At 50.9% G+C, this 25,759-nt stretch overlaps 11 protein-coding genes across 11 annotated transcripts; 4 read left to right on the top strand and 7 right to left on the bottom strand.

Moving 5' to 3' along the window:
• Window positions 1–239: 239 nt before the first annotated feature.
• On the bottom strand, window positions 240–1,514 carry Z519_02632 (uncharacterized protein; the record flags this gene model as incomplete). The annotated part of the gene is made up of 2 exons (XM_016760388.1): window positions 240–1,174; window positions 1,313–1,514. 2 exons carry the CDS (start codon window positions 1,512–1,514, stop codon window positions 240–242), a joined length of 1,137 nt encoding a protein of 378 aa, XP_016623909.1.
• Window positions 1,515–5,221: 3,707 nt separating this feature from the next.
• Window positions 5,222–6,554, bottom strand: Z519_02631 (GDP-mannose transporter; the record flags this gene model as incomplete). The annotated part of the gene is made up of 4 exons (XM_016760387.1): window positions 5,222–5,658; window positions 5,712–6,095; window positions 6,152–6,239; window positions 6,303–6,554. The coding sequence occupies 4 exons, from the start codon at window positions 6,552–6,554 to the stop codon at window positions 5,222–5,224; spliced, it is 1,161 nt and encodes a 386-aa protein (XP_016623908.1).
• A 2,520-nt stretch (window positions 6,555–9,074) lies between these two features.
• On the bottom strand, window positions 9,075–9,770 carry Z519_02630 (uncharacterized protein; the record flags this gene model as incomplete). The annotated part of the gene is made up of 1 exon (XM_016760386.1): window positions 9,075–9,770. One exon carries the CDS (start codon window positions 9,768–9,770, stop codon window positions 9,075–9,077), a length of 696 nt encoding a protein of 231 aa, XP_016623907.1.
• Window positions 9,771–10,121: 351 nt separating this feature from the next.
• Window positions 10,122–10,826, top strand: Z519_02629 (uncharacterized protein; the record flags this gene model as incomplete). Its single annotated transcript, XM_016760385.1, has 3 exons — window positions 10,122–10,149; window positions 10,315–10,382; window positions 10,446–10,826. 3 exons carry the CDS (start codon window positions 10,122–10,124, stop codon window positions 10,824–10,826), a joined length of 477 nt encoding a protein of 158 aa, XP_016623906.1.
• Window positions 10,827–11,267: 441 nt separating this feature from the next.
• Window positions 11,268–11,633, bottom strand: Z519_02628 (uncharacterized protein; the record flags this gene model as incomplete). Its single annotated transcript, XM_016760384.1, has 2 exons — window positions 11,268–11,437; window positions 11,516–11,633. The coding sequence occupies 2 exons, from the start codon at window positions 11,631–11,633 to the stop codon at window positions 11,268–11,270; spliced, it is 288 nt and encodes a 95-aa protein (XP_016623905.1).
• Window positions 11,634–12,789: 1,156 nt separating this feature from the next.
• On the top strand, window positions 12,790–13,257 carry Z519_02627 (uncharacterized protein; the record flags this gene model as incomplete). The annotated part of the gene is made up of 1 exon (XM_016760383.1): window positions 12,790–13,257. The coding sequence occupies one exon, from the start codon at window positions 12,790–12,792 to the stop codon at window positions 13,255–13,257; it is 468 nt and encodes a 155-aa protein (XP_016623904.1).
• A 1,005-nt stretch (window positions 13,258–14,262) lies between these two features.
• On the bottom strand, window positions 14,263–15,540 carry Z519_02626 (uncharacterized protein; the record flags this gene model as incomplete). The annotated part of the gene is made up of 1 exon (XM_016760382.1): window positions 14,263–15,540. One exon carries the CDS (start codon window positions 15,538–15,540, stop codon window positions 14,263–14,265), a length of 1,278 nt encoding a protein of 425 aa, XP_016623903.1.
• A 959-nt stretch (window positions 15,541–16,499) lies between these two features.
• On the top strand, window positions 16,500–17,032 carry Z519_02625 (RING-box protein 1A; the record flags this gene model as incomplete). Its single annotated transcript, XM_016760381.1, has 4 exons — window positions 16,500–16,625; window positions 16,677–16,755; window positions 16,813–16,883; window positions 16,934–17,032. The coding sequence occupies 4 exons, from the start codon at window positions 16,500–16,502 to the stop codon at window positions 17,030–17,032; spliced, it is 375 nt and encodes a 124-aa protein (XP_016623902.1).
• A 2,268-nt stretch (window positions 17,033–19,300) lies between these two features.
• On the top strand, window positions 19,301–21,274 carry Z519_02624 (uncharacterized protein; the record flags this gene model as incomplete). Its single annotated transcript, XM_016760380.1, has 1 exon — window positions 19,301–21,274. One exon carries the CDS (start codon window positions 19,301–19,303, stop codon window positions 21,272–21,274), a length of 1,974 nt encoding a protein of 657 aa, XP_016623901.1.
• A 3,546-nt stretch (window positions 21,275–24,820) lies between these two features.
• On the bottom strand, window positions 24,821–25,198 carry Z519_02623 (uncharacterized protein; the record flags this gene model as incomplete). The annotated part of the gene is made up of 1 exon (XM_016760379.1): window positions 24,821–25,198. One exon carries the CDS (start codon window positions 25,196–25,198, stop codon window positions 24,821–24,823), a length of 378 nt encoding a protein of 125 aa, XP_016623900.1.
• Window positions 25,199–25,333: 135 nt separating this feature from the next.
• Z519_02622 (uncharacterized protein) lies at window positions 25,334–25,747 on the bottom strand (the record flags this gene model as incomplete). Its single annotated transcript, XM_016760378.1, has 1 exon — window positions 25,334–25,747. The coding sequence occupies one exon, from the start codon at window positions 25,745–25,747 to the stop codon at window positions 25,334–25,336; it is 414 nt and encodes a 137-aa protein (XP_016623899.1).
• Between the last annotated feature and the right edge of the window lie 12 nt (window positions 25,748–25,759).

Here is a 25,759-nt window from a genome sequence, read left to right as displayed (position 1 = left end):
AGGATTGCAGCAACCGTCGAGCGGACCGACGAGCCCGTGTGCCTCGTACTAATACAAGTACTGGGTAGACATCGAGTTTTGTCAGTGGAGCCGGGCACGAGTCTTGGCAGAACAACGGTTCCTTCAGCCACTCAGTATCGGTACTCCCATCATGCATACTCTCTACTCGCTGGCTTGCAATTACTCGGGCACTTACGTTGTGCGACGGTGTCAATTGTCAATGAGAATCAGCCATCCGCTCAGCCGCTGTCATCGTCTTCATCGCCCTGTTTCCGTCTCCTCTTGGGCTGTGGAGACTGGACATCCTCCGACTCCGCATTCTGATCCTCTAGCACGTAGCACCGAGCATCTCGCTCCTCCCCTCTCCAGGCGCCTTTCCTCTTCCCTTCGTTGCCCCTGTCCTTGCCAGTCGTGATGTCCCCGGCAGTTCTCGCATGCTGGTACCCCGGGTAGGCAGACCACGGGAACTTGAAGCTCTCCACTACCTTGAGCCCGCAATGACGGGCCAAATCTCGGACATTCCACAACGTGTACGGTTCGCCTTCAAACAGCGTAACGAGGATCTGGCCATTCACGGCACCAGGGTCCGGACCTTCTATCGCTGCTGAGATATCAGCGTAGTAACCAGCCTCATCTTCCGATGCCTGTCGTATCTTTGCCGGATGGTCTCGAGAGGAGAGCAGCGACTTGGCAGAGTGGAAAAATCCTACCAACAGCTCTTGGTTGTATCGAACCTGCCTGTTGACATCTGTACTTAGACCTCCAACGTGGGGGAAGTTGAAGACGATCTTCGTGAATGGAGAATATGGCCTCAGGGCCTTCTTGTGCGCCGAGGAAAGCTTCGTTGCGTCGATGCCGTAGAGGACTTTGACAGTAGCTTCCTCAAGAGGTCTGCTCGGGTCTTCGATCTGCTCCTCGTGGACTGGGGAACTGGGTGGTGATGGAGAGAATCCTTTCCACTCCTCTTCTGTGTCGGTAGCATTTTCGTTTCCCTCAGAAGTCTCTTGTCGCTCAGTGGGGACGTCATTACTGCGCGTTAACGACTGAAGCTGTGTAGTCGTTTTCTGTACCTCGGGGTACTTGCTCTGAAGCACATCTTTGGAATCGTAGCAGGTGGCTACTATTTGGCGCACATTGTGATGTAGCTTCAATGACAATGAGAATGAAAAGTCTCCTAGCGTCTGATGAGCAGTCACTCCAAGGGCCGGGGAGAGTCAGAGCTGGTCAGTCCCCTCCGGCCAACAAACATCACAGCCAGGAGGCTGCGAAAAGAGAAGGCCTTGCTCTGGGGTAAATCTCTTTGTCGACTTACCTTCACCAACAAGCAGCACCTTGTCATATTTCGTGAAAGGTGCCTTCAACCGTGCTTGCTGCCGACCTTGATGGCTTCGAGCAGAAGGTGCCGCGACCGTCGATGCAAGTTGCCGTTGTTGATGGCTGTGTTGCCTTCTAACCACTGTCGATTTGCTAAACTTGGAATTGTGCTTGCGAGCTTGACGCTGAACCTTACCCATCTACTAATTAGGCCAGTGCCCGTCAGATTGGGATCTGGCCACCTCGACGCCGCACGCTCTTCAAGATGGACCTTTGTCAACTTTCCCATGCCGCCAAGAATTACGTACAGTAGGGAATCCGCAGCCGCCTCACCATCTTTTTTGACTCGGGCTGCCGCCGCTTTGTGCTCCCGCCGCTTCTACCTCCTGGTAATAGTGCGGTATGAATTATACCGTACACCTTCTGTTCCCCTTAGACCCCTTACTAAGAATCTGTAACTAAGGAGCCTCATATTGTTAGGTGATATATGAAGTGGGTCTAATAGATAAATTGAATCATAATAATATCTTTCCGTAGCGGGGAGAAGATCCTTAAACCGGGATTCCAGACATGTAACTCGTAGTCCAAGTCACGTTCGTCTTGGACGCCTTTCAATCTATAACATAACGACGACCGACTTCCTACTCCAAGGGAAGGGTTGAGAAAACTATACAGAATGCTGTTAATTCCCACTGCTGCACCCTCGTTATGTTGTTTTGAGATGACAATGCATACGGAGGATCAGATAGTCATCATCGGTGCCGGCTTTTTTGGCATGTCACGGCTCGCCAGTGGGCACAAGAAGTGTACCCAAAAGATTCGTGTCATCGACAGGCATCGGCCTCGGTGGAATCCCATTGCTCTCCCATATTGACCCTGTACTAATCTGAGCAGAAACCTGGTGCATCTAGTTCCAATGTCCCCCCGCGTTATTCGTTTTGATTCCGCTGACGAGGACCACTTAAGCATCGCCTATGAAGCAAATAAACGCTGGGAGCTGCTGGGATATATAGGCATCTTTTCCTCTGCTCCTTACAAACTTGCTGGCAGGGGGACGCCATCTCATGACTCCTGGATCAGCAAAACTACGGCGGTTCTGTCTCGAACAGGGCTTCCCGGGCGAAGTTCGACAATGCTATGGACGCGAAACGCGCTGATCCAACATTGAGCGGGATTCTTGCCTCTCCTGTATATTTTTATTTGGATATCACAACACACAAGCCGGCTGGGCAGATGCCGACAAAGCCGTCATGCAACTCCGAGATGACTGTCTAGAGCTGGGGCGTCTCCTTCATTGCTAATCAAGCAGGAACGGTGATTGAATTCAATACAGATACTTGTTCTCGTATCCAGAGTGTTCGGACACTTGCTAACACGACGATAGAAGCGGATCACTTGGAGCTTACCACTGGCGCTTAAAGCTCAGGGTTGGTTCCTTTGTATAACTCTATGTTATCGACGATGCAACTTGCAAGTTTTGGGCTACGTCCGCCTGACCGAGTCTGGGATGGAGAAATACAAGAAACTACCCATTTATGCCAATATCTCGACAAACTCGACCAAATGCATTTAGATGTGCTAACACATTTTCATACAGAGCATTCAAGTTTTTACCAATGCTAGGGGACTACATGTCACTTACTTTGAAGAAGCGTCTGCCGCCCAGATTGGCGAAGAAGTGGCGGTTCAGAACGGGGTTACCGAGCACGAGAGCCGCACAGATACATTTCTGGGCGACAGGAGCCGCGGCGGACCAGAAAGCCGAGAATTGTACTTACATGAACGAGCTAAGCTCTAGAGCCTGAGGAAAATTACTATCATTGTTCCGTCCGTAACACTTGATCACTGCTGTTTCTTTCGCAATGTAAGGTACATGCCAGATGTTCTCCCAGTGCCCCACAAGAACCCTTCCGAAGACGTGAAGCCCAAGTCAGTGGTGTCTTTGATATATGGCAGTGCGTCACCTCCCATTACCCAGCCGTCACGGCTACAAGAGGTAATGTCTGCTGCTATTCAGGTCTCTGAAGACTTCCACCAGCGAATCGTCACATGACGCTGAAAACCTTGTGATGGCAATTCCCAAGCTTACCGTTCAACCTCGAATGTGAGTGCTCCCCCAGGAGAAGTCTAGGTCTCTTCGTCATCTGAGCTTACGAGGTATGGGGGTGTGTTCGTGGTTGAGCTCAAGATCATCGTGGAAGATTTGATTTGCCTAGAGGTGATTGTGAGACAAGTCGAGACAAGTTACAGAATGGTCGCAGGATGGCAGTACCTTCTTCACTACCGAGCGAATCCATGGTTTCGCGTTATCGTCCTGTAGGCACCGACTCCGAGGTCGACCTTGGGAGGACATTCATCGGCTTGGTATGTTGTCACTAACCCATATATTCTGGCGCCTTTGGGATAAGGGTGGAGCCGAAGATAAATTTCAAGCAGAGAAGAGAACTGGAAAGTTAAAGGATGTAATCCGAGCATCACTGGTCAAGCTATTTCGCAGGATAGGCAAGGCGCTGCATGAACTAGATGGGAGTGGTTTGAACCGCCGCTGTGCCGAATACTCTCCATACTCGTACATCTCTCAGATGGGCTTGCTGGTGCCTTTGCGAGTCTGCGGCCATTTCCTGGACAGAGCTTTTTATTTGGGGCTTCCGCACCTTCCCAGAGTCCAGTGACAAGTTCAGCAATCATAAGCTGAGAACGAGTTAGAAATGAATCTACCAATCTAGGTCTGGCACGGAGCTGATCATGTTAATCCATGGCAGAGCTGGAGGGCGCGCAACCGCTTTCGGCGCTTTCGGCACTAGCGAGCGGAACCTCAGTGGTGTTCAGATAAATTCTGAGAATGCGCTTTGCCAAATCTGGCATTGATTCCTGTCTGCCTATGACAGGATGCTACCGCATGCAAGGCATGGGGTCCAGTAGCGAGTTCAGAAGGCACAAATAGCATACTGCCATTCGAGCCATGACTGAAAGCTTGCAATTCAGTCACTTCGCATTCATTCAACAAATACGCCGAACAAGACAAAATGTTGAAGGTGTCGTAGGGCGGTTTGGTGATATATCGAAAGATGTACAGACCTAGAATGGAGAAAAGAGAGAGGACAGATAGTGAGATGGTTCTTTTCATAGGTGAATCGGTAGACGTGACTGGACGACCACCGATACCGCAGCGGTCGTACCGCGGGTTATTTTTACGTTGTGTTAAGGAGAGAGAATCAAGGGTGAGGTCGAGGATATTTGCCAGGAGGAGTAGTCTCAAAGCGGCGACTTCAAGGAGAGGGCGAGGGTAAGCTAGATCCTGGTTAGATATAGGTTTCCCTGTCCTTTTCCCGTTAAGTCCAGAGAAATAGAGTCTAGGTTCTAGAGTCTCTCGTGTTGCCAGCATCACATATGACCATTGCCCATGTATGAATTCGGCCACCGATTACAGCAGAACTGCTGAAGGAATGCCCGGGAGAAGCAGAATCTAAGGGCAGATTCGAAGAGATTTGGATCGGGATATGCGATGGAGTAGTCTTCAATCAGCGGAGCCGTTTCCCATCACCCTAGAGAAGGCAATCCTTGGGGCGCACATTCATTTCCCGTATTGTATGTTATTTTGCGTGCGAGGAGTACAGGTGCTTCTCGAGCTGACTATTACCCCTACCGTTCAAGCGAAAAAAAAACCAGTAGTCTAACAATTCTAGGTAGGTTAAAGTACAAAGGCCGAACCGAACATTTCGTGTCGAGTGATTCTTGTTTCGACATGACCCTCTTACGTTTCAGAATTCCCTCGAGCCCAACCCAGCCCATCACATAGAAAACGCCTCGCAATGCATAAGATCTTCGTCCAAATCCATTGACCAAGTCAGCATATTGAAGAATAGTAGTCTACAACCTCCTGGCCTCACGTCGCTCCGTCTTTCAATCATGCCTTCAGGCTGTCTCGGTTGCTCTGGCTGCTGGCGCTCATTGTGTTCGTCGTGGGAAGAATTGTCTTGGGTTTCGAAGATTCTCGGACTTTGGCGAGTGCATAGACGATTCCGCTAACAAATCCGACAATAATGGCCGAGACACTAGGGATGGTGACAGGTGCGTCGAAAAAGATGAGCCCCGAAACGGCGATGGGTAGTTTGTTAAGCGCTCCAACCATGGAGTATGTGGTTGAGGATGTGGCCCGCACGCACCACGCTGACGTGTATGAAATGAAGATCGAGGACAAGCCGGTAAAGATCATGGCACCAATGATTGCGTTTCTTGCATCGATGGGGAAGTTCTTGGTCAGGTTGACGGCGGACCAGTCTTCAAGGACTAAGGAGGCGACCAACAGGATGGGAATGGTAAGGAGGTTATTGTAGAACATTGCTAAGGTAGAGGATTAGTGCGGCGCCCTTCCGCATAGGACTTGGGTCACTCACTGTCAAAGTCCCTGAAGTTTGTCAGCTTGATGCGCTTGCGCATCCCCAACACATAGGCCGCGGTAGACAGACAATTGGCCAGCATCCAGATATATCCGGCATTCAAGGTGGCCAATTGCGCCGTCGCAGCAGCCGATGCAGAGCCGTGTGATTCGAGCGCATGCTTGATATCGGCCCATGCCGCAATGACAGAGCTGAGGACCATCAATCCGAAAGAGAAAAGGGCCATGGACGAAACGGAGCCGCCGAACCATAGCACTTCGCCATAAGCAATCAGGATGATGGTCAAATTCTTGAAGATCGTGTACACGGGGATTGAGAGATATCGCAGGGCTTTGGTACTCGTGTAGATCATTCCGATCAGAAGAAGGGAGATAGGAAACCCTGCCATTTGGTTAGACAAGACATCGAGGTTTCCGGAATTTTATTTCAACCCGTACATTTTTTGGCTTCATCCACTTTAAAGTCCCGATACGTAATGATGCCTGCTGTTTTGCAGGATTGAATAGCCAGGACGCAGACAATTGACTATTGGAAAAGAAAGGTCAGCTGGAGGTGCAGAATACAGAGTGAATGAGTAGATTGACGAACCTGAACGGCCAAAAGAAAGAAATTCAGGTTATAGTCAGGAAACGAGAGAATGTATTTGTTGGCCACGGTCATCAGGATAGACGAGGCGCAATAGCTGACGACGGGGAGAATGGGGTTGTTCTGCCAATTCGACGAAGGAGGTGTGAATCTCGGTACGGAGGGCTGGGGAGCGTGACTGAAGGTCCTGCCCTGCTTCTCCCCGAGTTCCATCTCGTTGCCCTCGAGGAACCTCTTCTTCTCTTCTTCAGCCATCTCTGTTCTGGTATATGTGTCCTGACCTTGGCTCTCACTGAAATAGGGCAACGACTAGCGTGGCTTGCGGAGAGGTCGGCAGGAGAGTGAGAGTTGCAAGTAGAGTCGCCCGAGGGACGTGAAGAGTCAGAAGAGGTCAGGAGTAGAAACGTTGATATTAAAGACCGAGAATACAGGAAGGAAACAAGGCAAGGGTGCGTGCCGAAGAAAATGCGTCCTACAGGTGGTGGATGTAGAGAATTTGATTGAAGGCCGTGGGAAAAGGGACAAATTGAATGGGAAAAAGGGGACAGCAAGGTGGACGCGCAACAAAAAGTCTAAAGGCGTCAAAGTGGCTGCGGTGCATCCCCTCATGGTGGCTGACCTGCGTCAATCATTCCCTACTGGGTGGCTTCAGGGTGGCTCCCGGCAGGGCTGGTGCTCAACTGGGCGTCGCTCTGCAGCGTCTGAGTGCCTGCGGCATGCCCAAACCACCTAAGCCCGCCCAAACCACCTAAGCCCGCCCAAACGAGCCTCAGCCCAGCCAAGTACCGGGACGCCTTGACGCGTCTACACTCCACCAGCCTGACTGTCTTCAGCTCAGCAAATATAATTTCCGATATCTCTCTATGCTGCCAGGTACGTCCCCTGCCCATACAAAAATGCCCGGGACTACCGCGTATTTCCCATCCACTATCTGTCTCGGCTCTCAATAACTCCTGGCGATCAGATTTCGTTCCGGGGAGATCCAGCCGATCGCCGTTGATATCAATTTCAAGCAATGGGGAAAGAAGAAGATACCGCCTCTTTCTGGTATCCCCCGACGGTGGGTCTGTTTCAAGATCTGGACTATATTCCCTGAAACTTCGATCACGCTGATGGGGTGGTACAACCATGACCTCGATGATCCAACGACAGGCCGATGACTTCCGTTCTCGCTTGAGCCTTGGGGGAGGGGGTTGAGATAGCGACATTCCTGACTGCTAAAACGTCTATCCTAACGTCTTTCGGTAAAAGAGACGGCCATCCACGTTTTGGTTATCACAAGAAAGGGACGCACTTGAAAGTCTACAAATTGTTTGGGCCCGATAGACTATCCCCGATCGCCGCCATTACGCTGAGGTTCTAACTAAGCATCTCCTATATACTCAAGGGTGTTATGACTTCTATCATCACGGTCCATGCGGACAGACGAGCACATCGAGTTCAAAGATCTTTCCTTTCTTCAGGAGAACACCAGAGGGAAGATTACTCGAATAGATTCAAGGAGGAAGCTTACGTTCACACTGACTAGCTCGAGAAACCCTGGACCTGGGATTGACGGTTGGTATCTTGGAGGAGGCTTGAATCGAGGTATTCTATCATCTCCAGTCTCCTAGACAAACGACTACGCATAAGGTCGGTGATCACTTCCTTTTTTGCGATATTTCAGGGCCCGATAACGAAAGAGAATTTATTGATCTGAATTCTGATTCGATCAACTTACTCAAGGCACGATATTTTCTTTTGTCTAGATACCTTCATCGTGAGCTACCTTCAGCATCCTCGTTCTTTACTAGGTTGTGGCTCGTGTGGATTGAATCCTCGCATCAAAACCCTTCAAATGTTCCCGACGCAGATTATCTTTTGCATGGCGCTCTGACCAAGGGTTTCAGCAATCCAAGGTCTTCTTCCGGCAAAACAGCCCGGGCAGACAGGGAATCCGGTTCAGTTATGATCGTTCCTCCTGTGCGAGATTCTGGAGTCCTGGTCATAATGAGACTTTGATATTGCTCGGTAGATGATGGAAGGTACGGTTGATGAAGAGAAATTGGACTGAGAATCCGTCTATTTTCGGCTTCGCGAACGAGAACTGATCCGGTACCACAATGAGACCGTTAGAATCGTGCTTTCGAAGATATCCAACCAAGAAGGCGGTTCCAATGGGCCATCAGCAATTTACAATTAGAGAGGCATACGCCCAGTCACTCAGACTGACTACGAGAGTATGATGGACTGTACTTGTATAGCTTTTGCAGCCTTATGGCCATCTCCACCAACAAATAACGTTGATATCAGCAAGGCTGCCCACATGGATCATCAATACCATCCTTTCCGTACAATATTCGGAGGCAAGTATGGAACTTGCACAGATGTCGCGAAAGCGATCGCTATTGACAATGTAGTCATCGCTCCACTCAGAACCTGGCAGAACCGACAGAAGATCAAACGTGCTGGCTTTCCTCCACACCTCGGCGCGAAACATTGGGCTATTCGCATCTCGTCGATATATTTCAACAACTCCTCAGGAAGGCACAAATGTTGTCTGGGGAACATTCGCTCCGTCAAAGAACCAACCGGGACATTCTCATTTCCTGGGCTAGCATGATCAATCTTGCGAGTATGTTGTCCGTACTCGTAGCATTCGTTCCAGCGCCCGCTAGGCTTAGGCGGTGGATGACCAGCCATAGCGACATCGGGTGACTTAGTCCCCAATGAGCAAGGCGAAGGGTCCAAGGTCCTGAGCGCGGCTTTGGCCGACTGAACTCGTTCGAGGGTCCTTCAGTCCCAATCGTCGTCATCGTCATCGTTCTTCTGTCTGCGACTGCGTATAGCTCCACGAATTGCTTTCCGACGATCTGGTGCTTTCTCGTCATCGTCGCTTCTCTCGTCCTCGTGTCCAAGGAAGAGCCTCTTGGGTAACACTGTCCATCCCACAAGTACATCCTCGAGAGCTCTGGTGACATCCATACTGCCCTCTTTGCCATCCCAGCACAGCCCCTCAAACCCGGTGACTCTACCTTTGACCGCCCCTTTTACAAAACCAATCACACAAGGCAGCACTCTCACACCCAGCTTCTCAACCACAAATGGCGCGTCTTTGACATCAATTCTGGCGAAGGAAACATCCGCGCTGCTGTATTCTGCATGCTTTTCCGCAATCAGCTCGCAATGAGTATCCATTGTATTGCATCTCGCGAAGTCAGGATGGAAGAAATGGAGCACTGCCCTCTCGTGCTCAGTCGTGAACGTGAGAGCCTCGTCATCACTCTTCAGCGTGATGTAGACCTTCTTGATTGTGGCAAAGGTGGTAGTCGCGGCAGACACACCCGCCGCAATCTTTAATTCTTCTAGTCTTTGAGCACGATAGGTTGCGGAATCTTCTTCCTCCAGAGATGCTAGAATTGCATCGGCGTCTTCATCCTCTCGATGGTGATCGCTGCTGCTGTCTTTGCTAGCGCCATTGTTGAATGCCATGGTAGACTCGGGCAAATTCCTGAGATGCGGATCTTCGGAAACTCTTACAACATCGTGTCAACGCCTGATCTGTCTCTCAAGCCAGGTAGTAAGAACCGTATGCTGTCAGAATGCTCTCGGACACATTTACGAGAAAGAAGATATTGCTGCATCATTTTCGAAGCAAGAACAGTCTGAGGAGGATTGCACTTCTCGATCGCATGGTCCGCCGAAAATACGTCCTTGGCAACAGTGAAGTCTTGGCATGCGGAAGCCCACAATCAAGTCGCCCGACAATCTGCGACTTGAGATTGACAACTTTTTTGACGACCATCTACAACACCAAGTCCCTCCGGCACAACAACAGCAGAGATGGCGCCACCAACTCAGAAGCCTAAAGGTACGAATCGCCCATCTCCCTGGAAGTTGGAGTGAAGGGGGAAAACAACCAAAGCTAGACTTTGGAAAATTGTCCAATTCGAGCGACGGATAGAAACTCTTAGGACTCACCTTCTGCCGTCCAACCTAATGCTTGGAACAGAAGACTGACGCTTGCGCAATCTAGGTGGCTCCTCAAAGCCAAAGAAGCCGAGTGCTAAAGCGAACCAGGCTGCTAAAGCTACCCTCAGAGGCGTACGTTGACAACGGAGCCCTAAAATTCCTTCCTGGAGCAAAGACGTCTCACAATTCATACAGGTTCATACTGGAAAAGCCCGCAAAATCCGCACATCGACCACCTTCCACAGACCCAAGACGCTCGTTCTCTCCCGATCTCCCAAATATCCGCGCAAGTCCATACCCCATGAGACGAGACTCGACCACCACAAGGTCCTCATCCACCCGTTGAACACCGAGAGCGCGATGAAGAAGATTGAAGAGCACAACACGTTGGTGTTCATCGTGGACACCAAGGCCAACAAGCGACAGATCAAGGATGCTCTGAAGAAGCTGTACGACGTGGACACCGTCAAGATCAACACTTTGATCAGACCAGATGGCACGAAGAAGGCGTTTGCGAGATTAACGTCGGATGTGGATGCCCTGGACATTGCGGCTACGAAGTTGTCGATTGTGTAAAGTGGGAGCCTGCATGGGGAGGGGGTTGTGATGGTTTGTCTGGAAGGGAGAATCCATCGACTTGGCATCTAAGGATTGCATCGGTATCAAGGCCATGATTTAGCCAACGGTCCAATCGATCACTCGATATAGAATCTCGAGTTATGATTGACTCAAACAATCGGCGTCGCCAAAATAGGAGCAGAAATTCTTCAATTGTTTTCCCGAGATGAAGGTGTTTCAACTTCATGGTGAAGGGTTGTCATTGTTACAAATGAGCAAAGAGCCCTGCCTGGCGAGCTCAATCCATGCCCTACGGGGCATTCCAAACGCATTGTAAACCCGTGATTTCTTTTTGTCTAACCGCTGACATTCCGTTCTTATGCCATCACCCTTCTCTTTTGTACAATGCATCTTGATGGTCGCATTTGTCTCCGAGCCGCGGTCGATGCAGCCTCGAGATCATTGATTCGCCCTCAACGTCTCCAGATGTTTCAGGATCACCATGTTGGAATCGAACAGGCGGTTCACGCAGTTCGCCATACAAGATTCTTCTTTGCTTGACAATTTCCCCGAGGATATCGAGCCCGTGATGCATTTCTTGAAGCACATCTCAGTTAATTCGTGGATCTCTGTAACCCGGGGAAAGGCAACACAAGTCAGTGGATTTGTTCAAGACTTGACGGGCGCAGTCGACGCGGGATACGTACGTTTCTGAACCTGGGCTTTTTGCGACTCGCTTTGGAGAAAGCTCTGCAGCTCATGTTGTTCGCGGGGCGTTAGGCGCTCGATGTCTTGTGGTTTGATGATGAGTTCGCCGTCGTCCATGTTGAATGTGGCTGCTTGATGGAATATAGACCCAAAGGAAGTAATCTGATTTCGTTGATAACGCAGGTGTATGATGTTGACTGATTTGACGGAAGCTGTACGTACCGAGTACAGATCGCGCCAGACGGGCGAAGACCAAGTCGACTGCACAGCCTTGCCTTGGCGTGAATGGGATTAAGGCTGAGCCTCCTTCCTACATGATGAACGGAGACATTTTGCCTTTTCAATAATCCGCTGACAAAAGCTCATTGTCGAGACCCTATTCTCATCCTGATGCAATAGGACTCAGCACTGCGAGAAGATATGAAACAGATAAGTTTGGCCGGACCCGACCTTCAAAGAAAAAGGCATTTTGCAACCCAATAGCAAGCAGTCCGCCATGGGTACTATCTGGCAACTGACCAGGAATGCCAAATTCGCTGCAACATATACATTCTAGGGAGTTCAGACACGAAGACCGACTACAAAAGTGCAATATGCGGCGAGAGCGATTTCGATATATGTCAGGGGTGTGGTGCGAAGGGAGCGTTTTGCTTGGACGCTTCCCACGAGTTGGCCAAGCGGACTGTCAGATATGGTAACTTCCTCGGACCTAGCGAGTGCATTTACAAAGTCGAGAAATATCTCTTGGAGTTGAGTTGACCTGCTGGCTTTTTGGCCCCTTTTCTGCCTGATCCGTCTATTAGCGAGCGTTAGTGTTGAGGAAGGGCCGTATATAGAGGTACATGTCCAGGGAGGGAGAGATTCGAGAATACAAAATAGGAACGGCGCAGATTGTTGGTGGGGAATTCAAGCAGCCTTGGACCGTCTTAAGGCAAAGATTATTAGCACTAAACAGGAGGCAAATCAATCGTGGAATTGTAAGCAGCTCCCGCCGATCTTGGAACGAGGCTGAATAATTCGGCAAAGCTACCACGTACGCCGTCGAGGTATTATCCCCAGCCTGCATGTTTGGACTTTGCAGCCTTGCGTGCCACCCACTTCTCTCTTGCACTCCAGGTATAAGTCACCCACCTCCACCGCCGCCAGCGCCTCCCTTTGTTGCGAAACGTTTATAACACAAGCATACCAACAGGCACTCACCTATTTCAGTCTTTTCAAGAACTAAATTTTCTTACTCCGCTGGTCTCTAACCTTTTGCACTCTTTTCGAAACAATGCCTCCAGTTCGCTCTCGCGCCCACAAAAAGCCGCCTCCAGCGGGGTTTGAGGACATAGAAGACACCCTGCTCGAATACGCTAATAAGATGCGCGACGCACAAAACGCCTCGCACGAAGGAAAAAAGAAGCACGAGGCCCTATGGCCCATATTCCAGATCTCCCATGCCCGCTCTCGATACGTCTATGACCTGTACTACAAGAGAGAGGCCATATCGAAGCAGTTGTACGAGTGGCTGATCAAGAACGGATACGCGGACGGGGCGTTGATCGCAAAGTGGAAGAAGCAGGGGTACGAGAAGTTGTGTTGTCTGCGGTGCGTGCAGACCAAGGAGACGAATTTCCAGTCAACCTGTATTTGTCGCGTGCCGAAGGCGACGTTGAAGAAGGACGGCGAGGCAGGCGAAGGAGGCGGCGGGATCCAGTGTGTGAGTTGCGGGTGCAGAGGGTGTGCAAGCAGTGATTGAGCTGGAATTCTTGGAGTGGTGGTGACGACGAAATGTTGCCCGTGTCTAGAATTTCTTGGGAACAAAAGTTTCACGACATTGCGAGTACTGGGTTTAGCAACATCTGGAGACCCTAGCATACGAGGGAGGCATCTTCAAACGTTTACCGATCCGGGCGACCTACACGATCAGTGATTACGTCCCCGTGATGGGGGCCCGTCAAACCGCCTGAGGAGGTGATAAAGCGCGAATGATTGATGACCATCTTCCCACGAGGCCCGACCTTTGCTCGCCCACCAATGGTAAGGTCAGAGGTACGCGGGCGGATGACACAGTCATCTACAAGTATGATTACAGGTACACGACGAGACAAGTGGAAGATTGGGTTCTCCGCCCACCACTAAGGGGGGAGTGACTCTGTAAAGGTGTGTGAGCTCAAGCGGATCACCCGGCGTTTCCGGGGTGTGCTAGCTGGCAGGCAGGGAGGCAGGCAGGCAAGCAGGCAGGCAGGCAGGAAGGCATGGCGGGATGCTTTCAAGGCGTTTTCAACCGCATCTGCGGGATTAAAAGACCACAGTCACTGTGTCATAAGGACTTTAAGAAAGGTCCTTCAGTAGACTTGTGTCGGTTGCTTAAGAAGATCATGGCATTGCTTGTTTGGCTTCAGAAACGAAACCTCAGAGAAGTAACATTTCCCTATAACACACGAAAGCTTCGCTAGGTATGAAGGTATGTGTCCAGCACCATCAGCCATTCATAACAAATGAGATCCATCTCAAATGAATGAACCGTCTTTAGTTTCCATACTTTCCAAATCTGCTCCGTGATACGATTCTTCAGAAATACCTCCGTGACAAGTAGACCAGTAGACACGTGAACCAACCCAAACCGACAAAATCGATGTCGTCCCGACCCGAGTCGTCTCATGAAGATCATACCATGGTCTTTGTACATTGATCCAGCACCTTGTACTTGTTACTGATTTAGTTTCGTCTAAATGTCATGTGACGCTCCCCTCAGAATGAGTCATCCTCGAGACGTGAGGTCCAGCTTCAGCACCCTTCTCAAATCATCCTCCAGTTGTTGCGCACTAGGCTTAGATCGATGGGTCGGCATCTGCGGCTGACTTGTGTATGGCCCTGTAGTATACTGCGGATGTTGTCGGGATGTGTGTTTTCGCGAAGATATCGGTGGTGTTATTGCACTATCTGACGACAACTCGGCGTACTCGGGCTCACTCTGTGCTCCATAAACATGTCTAAGCCGTGAAGAGTTCGTTCGTTTTGGGGTATGCATCTGGACAGTTGGGAATGGGTAACCCGCAGGAGTGAAACTCTGCGGAGAAGGATATGCAGAATTTTCCTGCATGTACAATGGTGTGCCAGGGTTCGAGCTGGAACGAAGCTGGCCCTGTGTGAAGGGAGAGCCCGTTGAATATGGGGCCCTGGCATTGAAAGGATTAGTGGTGTCGCTGACAGAATCATTGTCGATCCCGTTTTCTCGATTGCTTGACTTCATCAGTAACTTCTTCAACGCCTCCGATTTTGCTTTGCGCTCATTCTCGTCCATGCTTCGAGCCCCTGCCGAAGTCGACTTTGTGGACCGCAAAGCCTCAATGCGATCTTTGTAAGGGGTAGCGAATGCGGATCCATCTTCTCCAGGGTTGCCCCCTTCCAGCTCGAAGGGGAACATGGGATCTCCCTCTCTGGGTGCTGGTGACTGAGAAGCAGGACTTCCATTCACGACAGAGAGATGACCAGAACGTGTGGCAGGGCTGTCACCCCGAGGAGTGGCTCTCGCCTGTCGAGCGGCTTCGAAGAGGAAATCACAGGGAGTGGATTCTCGCTTGCTGGGCGATTCATCGCCTGGTGTGGCCGAAGAGTCATGGGAGCTGGTGTATGCTGAGTTGGGAGGTTGTGGTAATGCAGAGCTCGCCGTGGGTAGGGATTTTGAGTAGAAGCTTGGAAGAGGAAGAGCTGAAGGGGCCGGGGATTGTTGGAAAGCAGATCCGGCGTAGGCAGCTGGTTTCATGGGTGTGGGTGTTGCTTTTGTCTTTTCCTGTTGAATCCCAGGTTTCCCTTCTATTTGTGACTTATTATTAACTTGTGCAGGCTTGCGATTGGGGCCTTTATTGTTGCTCTTTGTTGTACTTCCCATAGTGGGGGAGGGGTTGCGTTGACTTCCCGCAACTGACGCAGCAGGAGCTGGAGCACCGTCGATACCGTCTGACGGTCGGGGCTTCCTTCCTGAACGGCGAGAGCCTCGTGGGGCTTGATGTAGCGGAGTCGCGGCTACCGCAGACATTGTTGCTTGGGTGGTAATGGGCCTGATGAAATCGGCGGCCCAGGGCCTGAGTATATAAGGTACAATGAAATGCAGAACGCTCAGATATACGGATAGTGAACAGCACAAGAGGACAAAGAGACCGCTGAGGGAGTCGGTGGGCGTCTATCTTGAGCGTTTATGGTGTGGCGAAGCGTAGGGTCTCAGGGTAGGTCGTCGTGGTTGGTGTGAGATGTGGTTGGAGGTTGAAGTGTAAGTGTTCATTGTCTGAACGTACTGTGGTTTCAGAGGCGCGCAGGACCAAGTCTATCGCTGAGACAGAAAGTTGGTCTGAAATGAAATCAATAGTTGTACTGATAGAAATGAAGATACTGTTGAACCAGATCGGTGAATCACGGCGGGAATGGTGAATGGCGAAGGGGGCAGAAAGCAAGTGAGTGACGCAGGAGCCTGCGGCAAGAGGGAAGACGGAGGGAAGAAAACAAATAAGACCAGGCGTGAAAGGCGCCGACCCCCAGCCCTAGGCAGGGCAGTGCCACCCGTGCAGTGCGGCTGGGCGGCGAGGGGCGTCCCAAAGGACCTGCGAGCCTGTAAGGAGGCGCTAGGAACGACCCTGTGATGGACAACGGGCTGCACGGGGCATGCATTCTCGCCACCCAGTCGCCAGCCACCCGGCTCGCTGGGCTCTGACCAATCATGGTCTGGGAATCGTCGTCTGCCAATATTGATTTCAGCCTTGTCACTTGTTCTTTCACCAACTCCGCAGTTTGACCTGGAGTGCCTTTCCCAACACCACTTCATCAAGCCAACTTCCTCATCAGCTCTCAGACCAGCATCTTATCTCAGTTTCCAAGCCTGGTTCGGCCAGAACAACCCACATCATCCCCCCATCGCCGCCTCCAACCTCCTTTACCCTCCTCCGTCATCCCCGCACTTTCCACCCTGCGGTAGAGAAGGCGACAACACTCCAAGTTATCCAGATGGCGGACGTTGAAATGGCTGATGCTACTACGCATTCCGATTCTAAAGCCAAAGCCCCTGTCAAAGCCTCGAAATCCGGAGCCGCTGAGAGTGGTGACACCAAGAAGAGATTCGAAGTCAAGAAGGTGAATTGGATCACACGCATTTCCCTCAACCATGATGCTGATACATCTTAGTGGAATGCGGTCGCTCTGTGGGCCTGGGACATTGTTGTCGACAACTGCGCCATCTGCAGAAATCATATTATGGATCTCTGTAAGCTCATGGCTCTGAACTCAGAATCATTGGCCCCCTCTGCTAATAATACTCCAGGCATTGAATGCCAGGCAAACCAAGGCGCAGCTACCACGGAGGAATGCACGGTTGCATGGGGCATTTGCAATGTAAGGAGACGAAGCGTGATTATTTGAACAACCGCTGACGGGGCATTTAGCACGCTTTCCACTTCCACTGCATCTCCCGCTGGCTGAAGACTCGACAAGTGTGTCCGTTGGACAATCGAGACTGGGAATTCCAGAAATACGGCCGATAGATGAGGAGACGAGCAAAACTTTCAAACCACTCCCGGATATTCTTGGAGGATAAGAACAAGGCAACACCTGGCAATGTCAGTGCAGAGCTATGCACGCAGCTGCAAGGGGACACGAAGGCAATGGAATCGTTCAAGCAGATGTCGACAGGCATGCGACGCCCTGAGAGGGCGGCATAGCTTGCGCCGGCACAGAGTTATAATGACTTCGATGGCCGAGAGCATTGACGATTAAAGACTCGGAAATGATGAATGATGCCCATCATGGATTCAAGCACAGACGGCAGAGAAGGGAATCAAGCCAGGAATGACACGATGACATTGTGACTTATTAGATTCAGCCACGGAATATCCACACATGTTCTCATCTTGCCTTTGTTCCCACCACAATTCCCCCTGGCGGCAATACGGTTTTGGAACCAAGCCAGGGTTGAGGATGTTGATTGTAGACGGGCCAAGGAGGAACGACAAGAAGCATAGCAAGAACGGTCCCAGCCAAACCAATCCACATGGTCACATAGATGTCTTGTTGAATGAAGCCCGTAATCAAAGCAAGAATCTGCAAGTATGTTAATCAGCCGCCAGCAGAAGGTCACACTCGGGTGCGAGACAGCCTTACGGAAGAGATGGTTAGGACGGCAGAGGAAATTCTCTCTGCAAGCCGCTGACCGTCGAAATCCTGGTTGCAACGAGTCAGAATCGGGAAACGCGGGTTCGGATGAGCTGAGAGAGGGGAAAAAAGTGTAGGGAGTATAGGCTGATCATTGCGGGACATACTATTTGGCCTTCAAAGAGGTCTTGCAGCTGAGAAATTACAGCGTCCATGGGCAATGGTTGTGGTCTGTCTCGGATATGAGTGATTAGATCCAATCGTTGGTGAACGTTCTGCTTTGATTGACTGATTGATGATAGCAGTTCGAGGACTCTGTTGTTGTGGTGTGAGCAAGGCAAAGACTACAGGTGGCCTCGAGTCGCAATACTTGGCTTCGAAACAAGCACCGGAACTGCCAGGCTTATTGACCCCTCACGGGTGTGTCTTAAAGGTTCTCCAAACCGAAACCAGACACGATCTCGGCTAGTTTTCGTTAGGGGAAGGGGGGAAGGGGTGCCAGGGGGAAGGAAGATCTCGGCGATTGACCGTGAACGAATTCTGTTTCTTAGTGGCTGTTCGGGGGGGGCACGGGAGAATCCGAGTAGAAAGCCCGCCGGCTCGATGGGCGACAAAAAATACCTCTCGCTAAACTTCATGGGGGCCACGTCCTCTGCCAGTGCACAATGCCGAAGTGCCCACTAATCCTTGAGCTTTGCTGACTCTTAGAGGACCTTTGGTTGGCGGGCCTTTGGGTTCCGTCTACCCATCAACCCCTGTGCCATGCCACCCTCCCCGGGGGCTTGCTTGCAGCCTGCAAGTACATGTACCTCCGGGAGGACCTACCAGCGAACGGGTAGTGAGGTTCACACTAATAAATTTTTGCTTCTCCTCCCCGAGTCAGCGTCTTTTTCTCTCATCATCTTTGGCCTCTTCCCCCAGCGACATCGAAATTGCATAATATCAACCCAACTCTGTCCCCACCTTTTCGCACACTTTTTTTCCCCTTCCCTCTTCTTTATATCGTCCTTGAGCTCCGTCGGACACCTCCATCCTCCATTACTGCGTACTGCAGAAATCGGTACTGTGACATAACGCCCTCGTTTCACACCTCCGACAATCCCCCTCTCTCTCTACCTCTCTATTCATCCGCCTACCTATCCACTCCCGACCTTGACTCCTTGGACTGGCCGATCTGTCTGTCCGAGTCTTTGTCTCCCTCTACTCACCCAGAATCCCATACCTCGAGCATCGAAAAGCATAGGAAGGCTGTTTCGCAGTCTTTCCTATCACTGCTGCGAACCTTCCACCCTGGCGCTCGACAGCGACGTTAACTCCCCTACAGCCTTCAAGTTGGCGGGCTCTACAGTCTTCTCCTTCATTCGCCCTTTGCTAGGCACTTCCTGCATGGTCTTCACTGGCGCTACAACCCGACCCCCGTAACTGGCCCTTCGGAGCTTCAACACAGTCCCTGGCCGTACCTGGCCTGGGGGACTACCGCTATTGATTATTTGAAAAGAGAGACGGGTTGGGCTGTTCGGATACCTTGAAGCACCTTATTGTCTGGTTGGCGACTCTTCGCCATCACATCCCACAAAGTGGCATAATCAGCGCATTAGCAGCACTGGGTACAGTGCAAGCAAGGCCGTTGGAGTCTTTGACAGGAGGGAGTTCCGCTCAAAATGTCAGCCTCTGATTCGTCGCCTGAAGAAAAGATGGACAGCCGCTATAGCACTCCAGCCCCGGAGCTGGACGACCACCGAAGCAATTTGGGTGTCCATCCCGCACATGTTGCCCTGGCCGTGCCAGCGGTTGAGCTACAAGTTCCCAGGCCGAGGCCAAGCGCTACCGAAGAACGGGACCTAATGTCTGTTGACAATGCACTGCTAAAGACACGCGAACAGGAGAGGCACCCAATCACTCGAGACTTTGAGAATGCCATCGAAGATGATGACAAGAGCGATGTGGAATTCGACGGTCCACAAAGCAGTCTCAGACGTCCATCTCTTCATGTTAGGAGATTCACGAACAATCGGGAGGGTCGTACTCGTCTTCCCAGAAATGACCGTTCACGGGAGAGCTCGTCCTCCCGATCAACGTCACCAGCCAACTCCATTGAAGCCTTCGCCGAGCCACGTCGACGACAACGCGCCAACACTGCTGAAAGCCATACATCCTCAGCCCTAGAGACTTTCCGTAATCGCGCCTACTCGAATGGCACCAACCAAAGACGTCCAACCCTGAGTAACATCAGCATTCCTCCTGCTCTTACCCAGCGGACCGACAAGGACCTCAGCGAGGATGTGACCTTCCCCACCGACGAAGAACCTGGAAAGACATACAAGATCGATTTTGAGGAACTCGAGGAATTTGTCGCTCTCTGTGCACAAGGCAAGATTCCGGACGACCAGGTTACCGAGGCTTCGACTGACAGCCGGGCCTTTGTGGATCTCCGGAACCAACATGTCGGCCACGCTGAAGCTCCCAATGCCATCCTCAACGGCGAATGTTTTTATGAGAAACCGATTACGCAGCACGATTCGAACAACGGTCAATCCTCATCGGAAGAGGAGGTCATAATCAGACCAAGGCATGCTGCTCCAGAACCCATTGACAGATTCTTCTTGTTTACCTCTGAATTGACCCAAGGCCAGCGTGCCAAGAAATTGGGTGATTTTGTTGCCGATGGTACCACGTTCCGTGATCTTTTCGAGGTCGGACCTGATGGTGGTGTTTGGTGGCTAGACGTTCTCAACCCCACCAGAGCCGAGCTTGCTGTCCTTTGCAGGGCCTTCAAGATCCATCGCCTCACCCAGGAAGATATCGAGACCCAAGAGGCTCGCGAGAAGGTGGAGTTGTTTTCACAGTACTACTTTGTCTGTTTCAGGTCATTCAACATGGACAGGGGCCACGAAGACTTTCTCGATCCAATTCACGTCTATATTGTCGTCTGCGGTGATGGAGTTCTGAGCTTCAGCTACAGCCCTAACCCACATCCGAAGAACGTGCGGAAGCGCATCGCCAAGCTTGGTGATTTCCTTTCCCTCGGTCCGGATTACATCTGTTACGCCATGATTGACGATATTGTTGACTCCTTTGCGCCCATCATTCGCGATGCGGAGCAAGAATCCGAGAACATTGAGGACCAAGTATTTATCGCTCGGGAGGACGACTTTCTGGCTCTTCTGCGGCAGATTGGCGAATGTCGTAAGCGCGTTCTTAACATGATGCGGTTGCTGGGTGGGAAGGCAGACGTCATCAAGGGTTTTGCAAAGCGCTGCAACGACCAATACCAGATGACGCCTCGTGGTGATATTGGACTGTACCTGGGCGATATCCAAGATCACGTCGTGACGATGATGTCGAACTTGGGGCACGTGGAGAAGATGCTCTCCCGCTCGCATGCAAATTACCTAGCCCAGCTCAACGTGGACAACATCTTGAAGGGCAACCACACCAACAAGAATTTGGCAAAGATTACGGTTTTGGCGACCATCCTGGTGCCCATGAACCTCATCACAGGTCTCTTTGGCATGAACGTCAACGTCCCTGGCAAAAACACCGAGGGACTGTATTGGTTCTTTGGCATCCTTGGGGGTATCGGCGTGTTTGTCATGATGAGTCTGCTTCTTGCAAGAAGACTACGCGCCATCTAAAGGAAGGAGGGAAATGGCCATTCTTGCAATCCTGTTTTGTGTGATCTTTTCATGTCTATTTCGGCTTGTGTTGTCCTTTTGGTCAATTCATCTGTTGCTTTATGTTACTCCTTCTGTCTGAGATGATGGGCAGTGTCTGTGGGGCGATGGCAATGCCCTTTCGCGCAACAGAACCTACCATCATTAGTGAGCTGTAGAGTCTGTCAGTACAGCAGGGGGTTGGTATATTGAGGTCCCAACGCGATATCTGAGTTAGGATAGAGTTGTGCATTGAGTTGATAGCTTGTGACTTAATCAAAGTTTCCAATGACATTGAACACAGCTGGACAACTTGCATTTTGGTCGATTCTTTGGTCTGCATCTTGACGAATGTGGAACTCCTTCCCAGCTATTATTCGAAGCACACTCTCATCTAGATTTTGACAAACAGGGCATTTGCCCTGGAATTCAGCTTCCACCGGCAGATGTCTTTTGCCTTGGCAGGAGAACATCTGAGCCTCAGCGCGTACTAGTTGCTGCTGTAATGACCGCTTGGCCAAACTCATGTCGTTCAGTAGAATTTACTGTTTCGGTGCCAAACTGAACGCATACATATGTAGAGTTCTACGCGCAACTGGCACTCGCCGGTTGTATGTTCAATATCTTTGGATAATCTGCCAACACGGCAAAGAGCCCTCGAGTTCACACCTCGGTGTCGATGATATCCATCCCGAGACCGGTGAGGTTGATTTACGGTTTCCTCCCCACGGCACTTACAAGCAGAACCTGAATTTGGAGAGGTTCGGTTGGATCTAAAGGGTCTAGACTGAGCCTGAGGACGCAGCATTCTCTCACAAATCTCCTCTCGTGATGGACTTCTAGGACCAATACGGCGCCGAGGTAGAGTCGACAAGCAACAAGGTTGGTCACCCCGATACAAGCGGCAGATGCAGGTGCAGGGCGCATGATCACACCAAATGGTCTTCTGCAACGTGTCGTAAATCGTCAGACGCCAGGAGCAGGATAAGAGCATATGTATATCTGTCTGATGAGCTCTTTGGTCGTGTTCAGTCCTTCAAGTGATCGGCTTCCTGACTAGTAAATCTATAGTCAAAGAACACCCGATATTGTACTTACCTTTTCGTTGGGTTTGCTTGCCTAATAGGCTGCCGTTTTCGAAACCCAACAGATATGAAGTTCGAGGGTTCATGAAAGATGAGGGGAAGGCCATCTAAAGGCGGTGCAAGCAATCCATGTAAGAAAAGCTAACAAGTAACAATAGAATAGAATGGCACACCTTCAGTTTCATGGGAAAGAGCTGGATCTCGCCAGCGAGTAAAACAATGGCTGTAAGACCTCGAAGTTCAACCCGCCGCTGAGGTTGTCTGCGGCCTGAGGCTGTTAATCCTTCCGTGGGCGAATTCGGCATCAAGCATTGGCTTCCCCTCGGAGGACCAAAACTTGTTCGACAGAGTTTCTGCAGTGTTTGCGCTGCCCGGTCGGAATGCACTTGTTCTTGCTCGCAGGCAAGGAGTTCCCGTTACCATCTTCGAGGCCATGGACTATCGTCACATAGGTGAGACACCTAGGCCTGCCCGATGTCTCAAGTCACCCGCCTAAGTTATAGGAATGATATGTCTCATTCCCGGTGTGACGACTACTTCACTAGTATGGCTCTCACGTATGACGCTCAACAACGACTCACACAGGGGACTTTGGGCTTGAGGTGCGAAAGTACTGAGAACTGCAAGCTTCTGCGCATGTTGAACAGCCTTTATCCGTGCGGAGAACACCCGCACCTTCTTCCAACTCTTCTATATTGACATTGCGCTAACATACTTCGAGGCAGCGTAACGTCTGCGCCAAAAACATCAAGGCGGCTCAATCTGATTTTGGCCTAGTGGATGATTTTCTCTATCGCGAGCGAAACTCTGAGGATCCAGGGACTACAGGTCAGGGACATGCAGGATCTGACCGCTGAACACAGTGCAAGACATTAGTCGGGTAGCATGCTGTGATGACAAGCGGCCTCTCGACTTTCGTGACTGATCTCGAAGTGGGTTGTCATGAAGGGCTCGAGAAGGTGCTACGCATCCAGAAAACTTGGCGCAATCAATCTACTGCTTCAGCTTCGGCGGACTTCTTCGGATTCTGGGGGTATACTAACGTCGAATGCAAGGAATACCTGCACAATCGGGAACGTCTCATGGGTCGGGTGGATATTCAACTACAACAGGTAGGGGTAAGCTCTGTTCTTGGAATGTGTTGGTGACATGGATCACAAATCCACAAGTTTTGGCCGGAGCTCTTACAGAGGACCCTGGCAATAGAGGTCGAGAAGGATGCCGAGATTCTGCAGGCCCTGGCTCTGGCCAGTTCAAGAGACTCGTCACAGATGAAAAGGATAGCTGTGTTGACCATGCTGCTTCTGCCGGCAACGGCACGTGCCGGGAGTCGTGGATATCACAGACTGATATTTTAGTCCTGGCTTTTGTACAGTGGGATTCAATATCATTAACACACAAACGCCACCCGAGATCCAAGCCAGGCCCCGAATGGCAGAATGAGGGTCTGACTAGACCCTAGGATAGAACTATGGTGGTAGAAGAAGTTAAAGCGTTCCGATGAATCTGATATTGTTGTACAAGAATGACTCGCTAATTAGAGAAAGGAGTGATATGGAAAGACGACGAGACAAGAACCAAATGTGCCTAGAAAGAGGAACGAAAAGACTCCAATGTTCTAAATGGGGTCGACAGTAACACTGGGACGACCCTCTGATCTGATCCGCGCTCCATGCATCTATCAATTTGGCACCGAACTACCGAATGATATGAATGTAGCATATGCGGTAATCAGTTCATTAACTTCGAGACAGACACCCACAATTTTCCTGACGGTCCTATATCAGCCTCAACAAGCACCATCTTGGTCATGGATTTATTACGGGGGCTCAGGCGGCGGCGCTGGGTTTACGCTTAGTTCTCTTCCTGTAGCCATGGTGTCAAAGGTGAAAATCTCCGTTGGGTAGTGGGGAATACCAGAGACTGACAACCTTCGAGCTTTCACCAAAGACATGCTCTATGAAGGAAAGAAAGGGGTTGAAATGAACCAAACAACAATACTGAAAGTCTCCGTGGGTACTTGCAAGGGGAGGAAATGGTTTATACGTCCACGCAGTGAAGGCAAGACAGAATGAGACGGAAGAACTCATTGTTTGACGAAATTTGGCAGTGAACGGTGTATAGAGACATGGACATTGAAGGGGTAATGTCAAAAACGGGCGTTCGCCCTCCCTCGGGCTAAGCCGCAACGCGTTGAGCCACTGGAAAAGGATCAAGGGGATAGAAATGATCAAGGTGTAACGATCTCTGGGATGCTTCCGGACCTGCATTCAGAATGCGACGTCCCTCGGCCCTACCCAGACACAGTTACAAAGGTCCTCGGGGAATCGTTTGAATATATTCCAAGCGCGCTCGGAGATATCGACTGGTTTGGACGTTCACGGCCTAAGTGTTCAGGTAAGGACAAAAACAACCTTCTGCCGCAGCGCAACTGATTCACATTTCATATAGGCTCCAAGGTTGGACCCAGGTGTGTTCGGGCATTCTGAAGGAGGATAAATGCCGGCGTAGCGGTAGCCAATCCACCAAACGCTCCGAAGGCCAACCATCGGAGAAATTGACCGATATTGTTTACGGACCTGGCTTCGTCGTGGGACGTGGCAAAGGCGAGGCTTGCATATGTCCAGACGAGCATGAACACGACAAACAACACGACCACGAATATCGGGACGAGAACTTCCGTCGCTCCAAGGACTGACTCAATGCTGTCAATAACTCCCAGTAGCAAGCAGCCGGCGGCTGTTATGAAGTTGAAGACCAGCTCGCTCCACATCCCAATCTTGTTGCCCAGCGCAGCACCATATCGAGCGCGAGTGTCCATCGTCAATGGCAGCGCCGTGACTGAGACACCAAGGACCCGAACAATCCCGAGGCCGCCTGACGTCTGATCCCAATGCTCGATCAGTCACAGAGTCTGCACGACAGGCTAGGAGGCCGCCGACCATAGCCATCCCAATCACCCCAGGAAGGCGGGATCATGCGCCTCCGCACCCTTGCGGAAGAAAGGGTCGTCGAAAGCTCGGGTGCCACCAAATCCATTCCCGAGTTTCCCCAAGCCGGGAATCTGCCCATAAAAATTGTGAAATTGGTCATCACCTTTGAGAGGATTGCCTTGAAGAACTTCGATGATAGCCCATACGCTGACGACCAAGATTCGTAGCGAGGCTATCCCGGAGATCCATGTGGTATAAAAAGCCGTGAAGTAGCTGTCGGAGATGCCGCCGATAACGGAGCCTACGAAGGCGGCGAGGACAGTGCTGATGGCTCTTGCGTGTGGAGAAAGTGAACAGACGGCTCGCGAGGTTGTAGTTGTTGAGTTTCCCAATGTTGCGTTTAGCGTTGTCAGCAACATGAAGTTCGTGGAGGTCATTGGTCTGGAAAG

This window comes from Cladophialophora bantiana (genome assembly GCF_000835475.1).
Source record: "Cladophialophora bantiana CBS 173.52 unplaced genomic scaffold supercont1.3, whole genome shotgun sequence".
NCBI lineage: Eukaryota > Fungi > Ascomycota > Eurotiomycetes > Chaetothyriales > Herpotrichiellaceae > Cladophialophora > Cladophialophora bantiana.
This window is presented reverse-complemented; position numbering and strand designations above follow the sequence as displayed.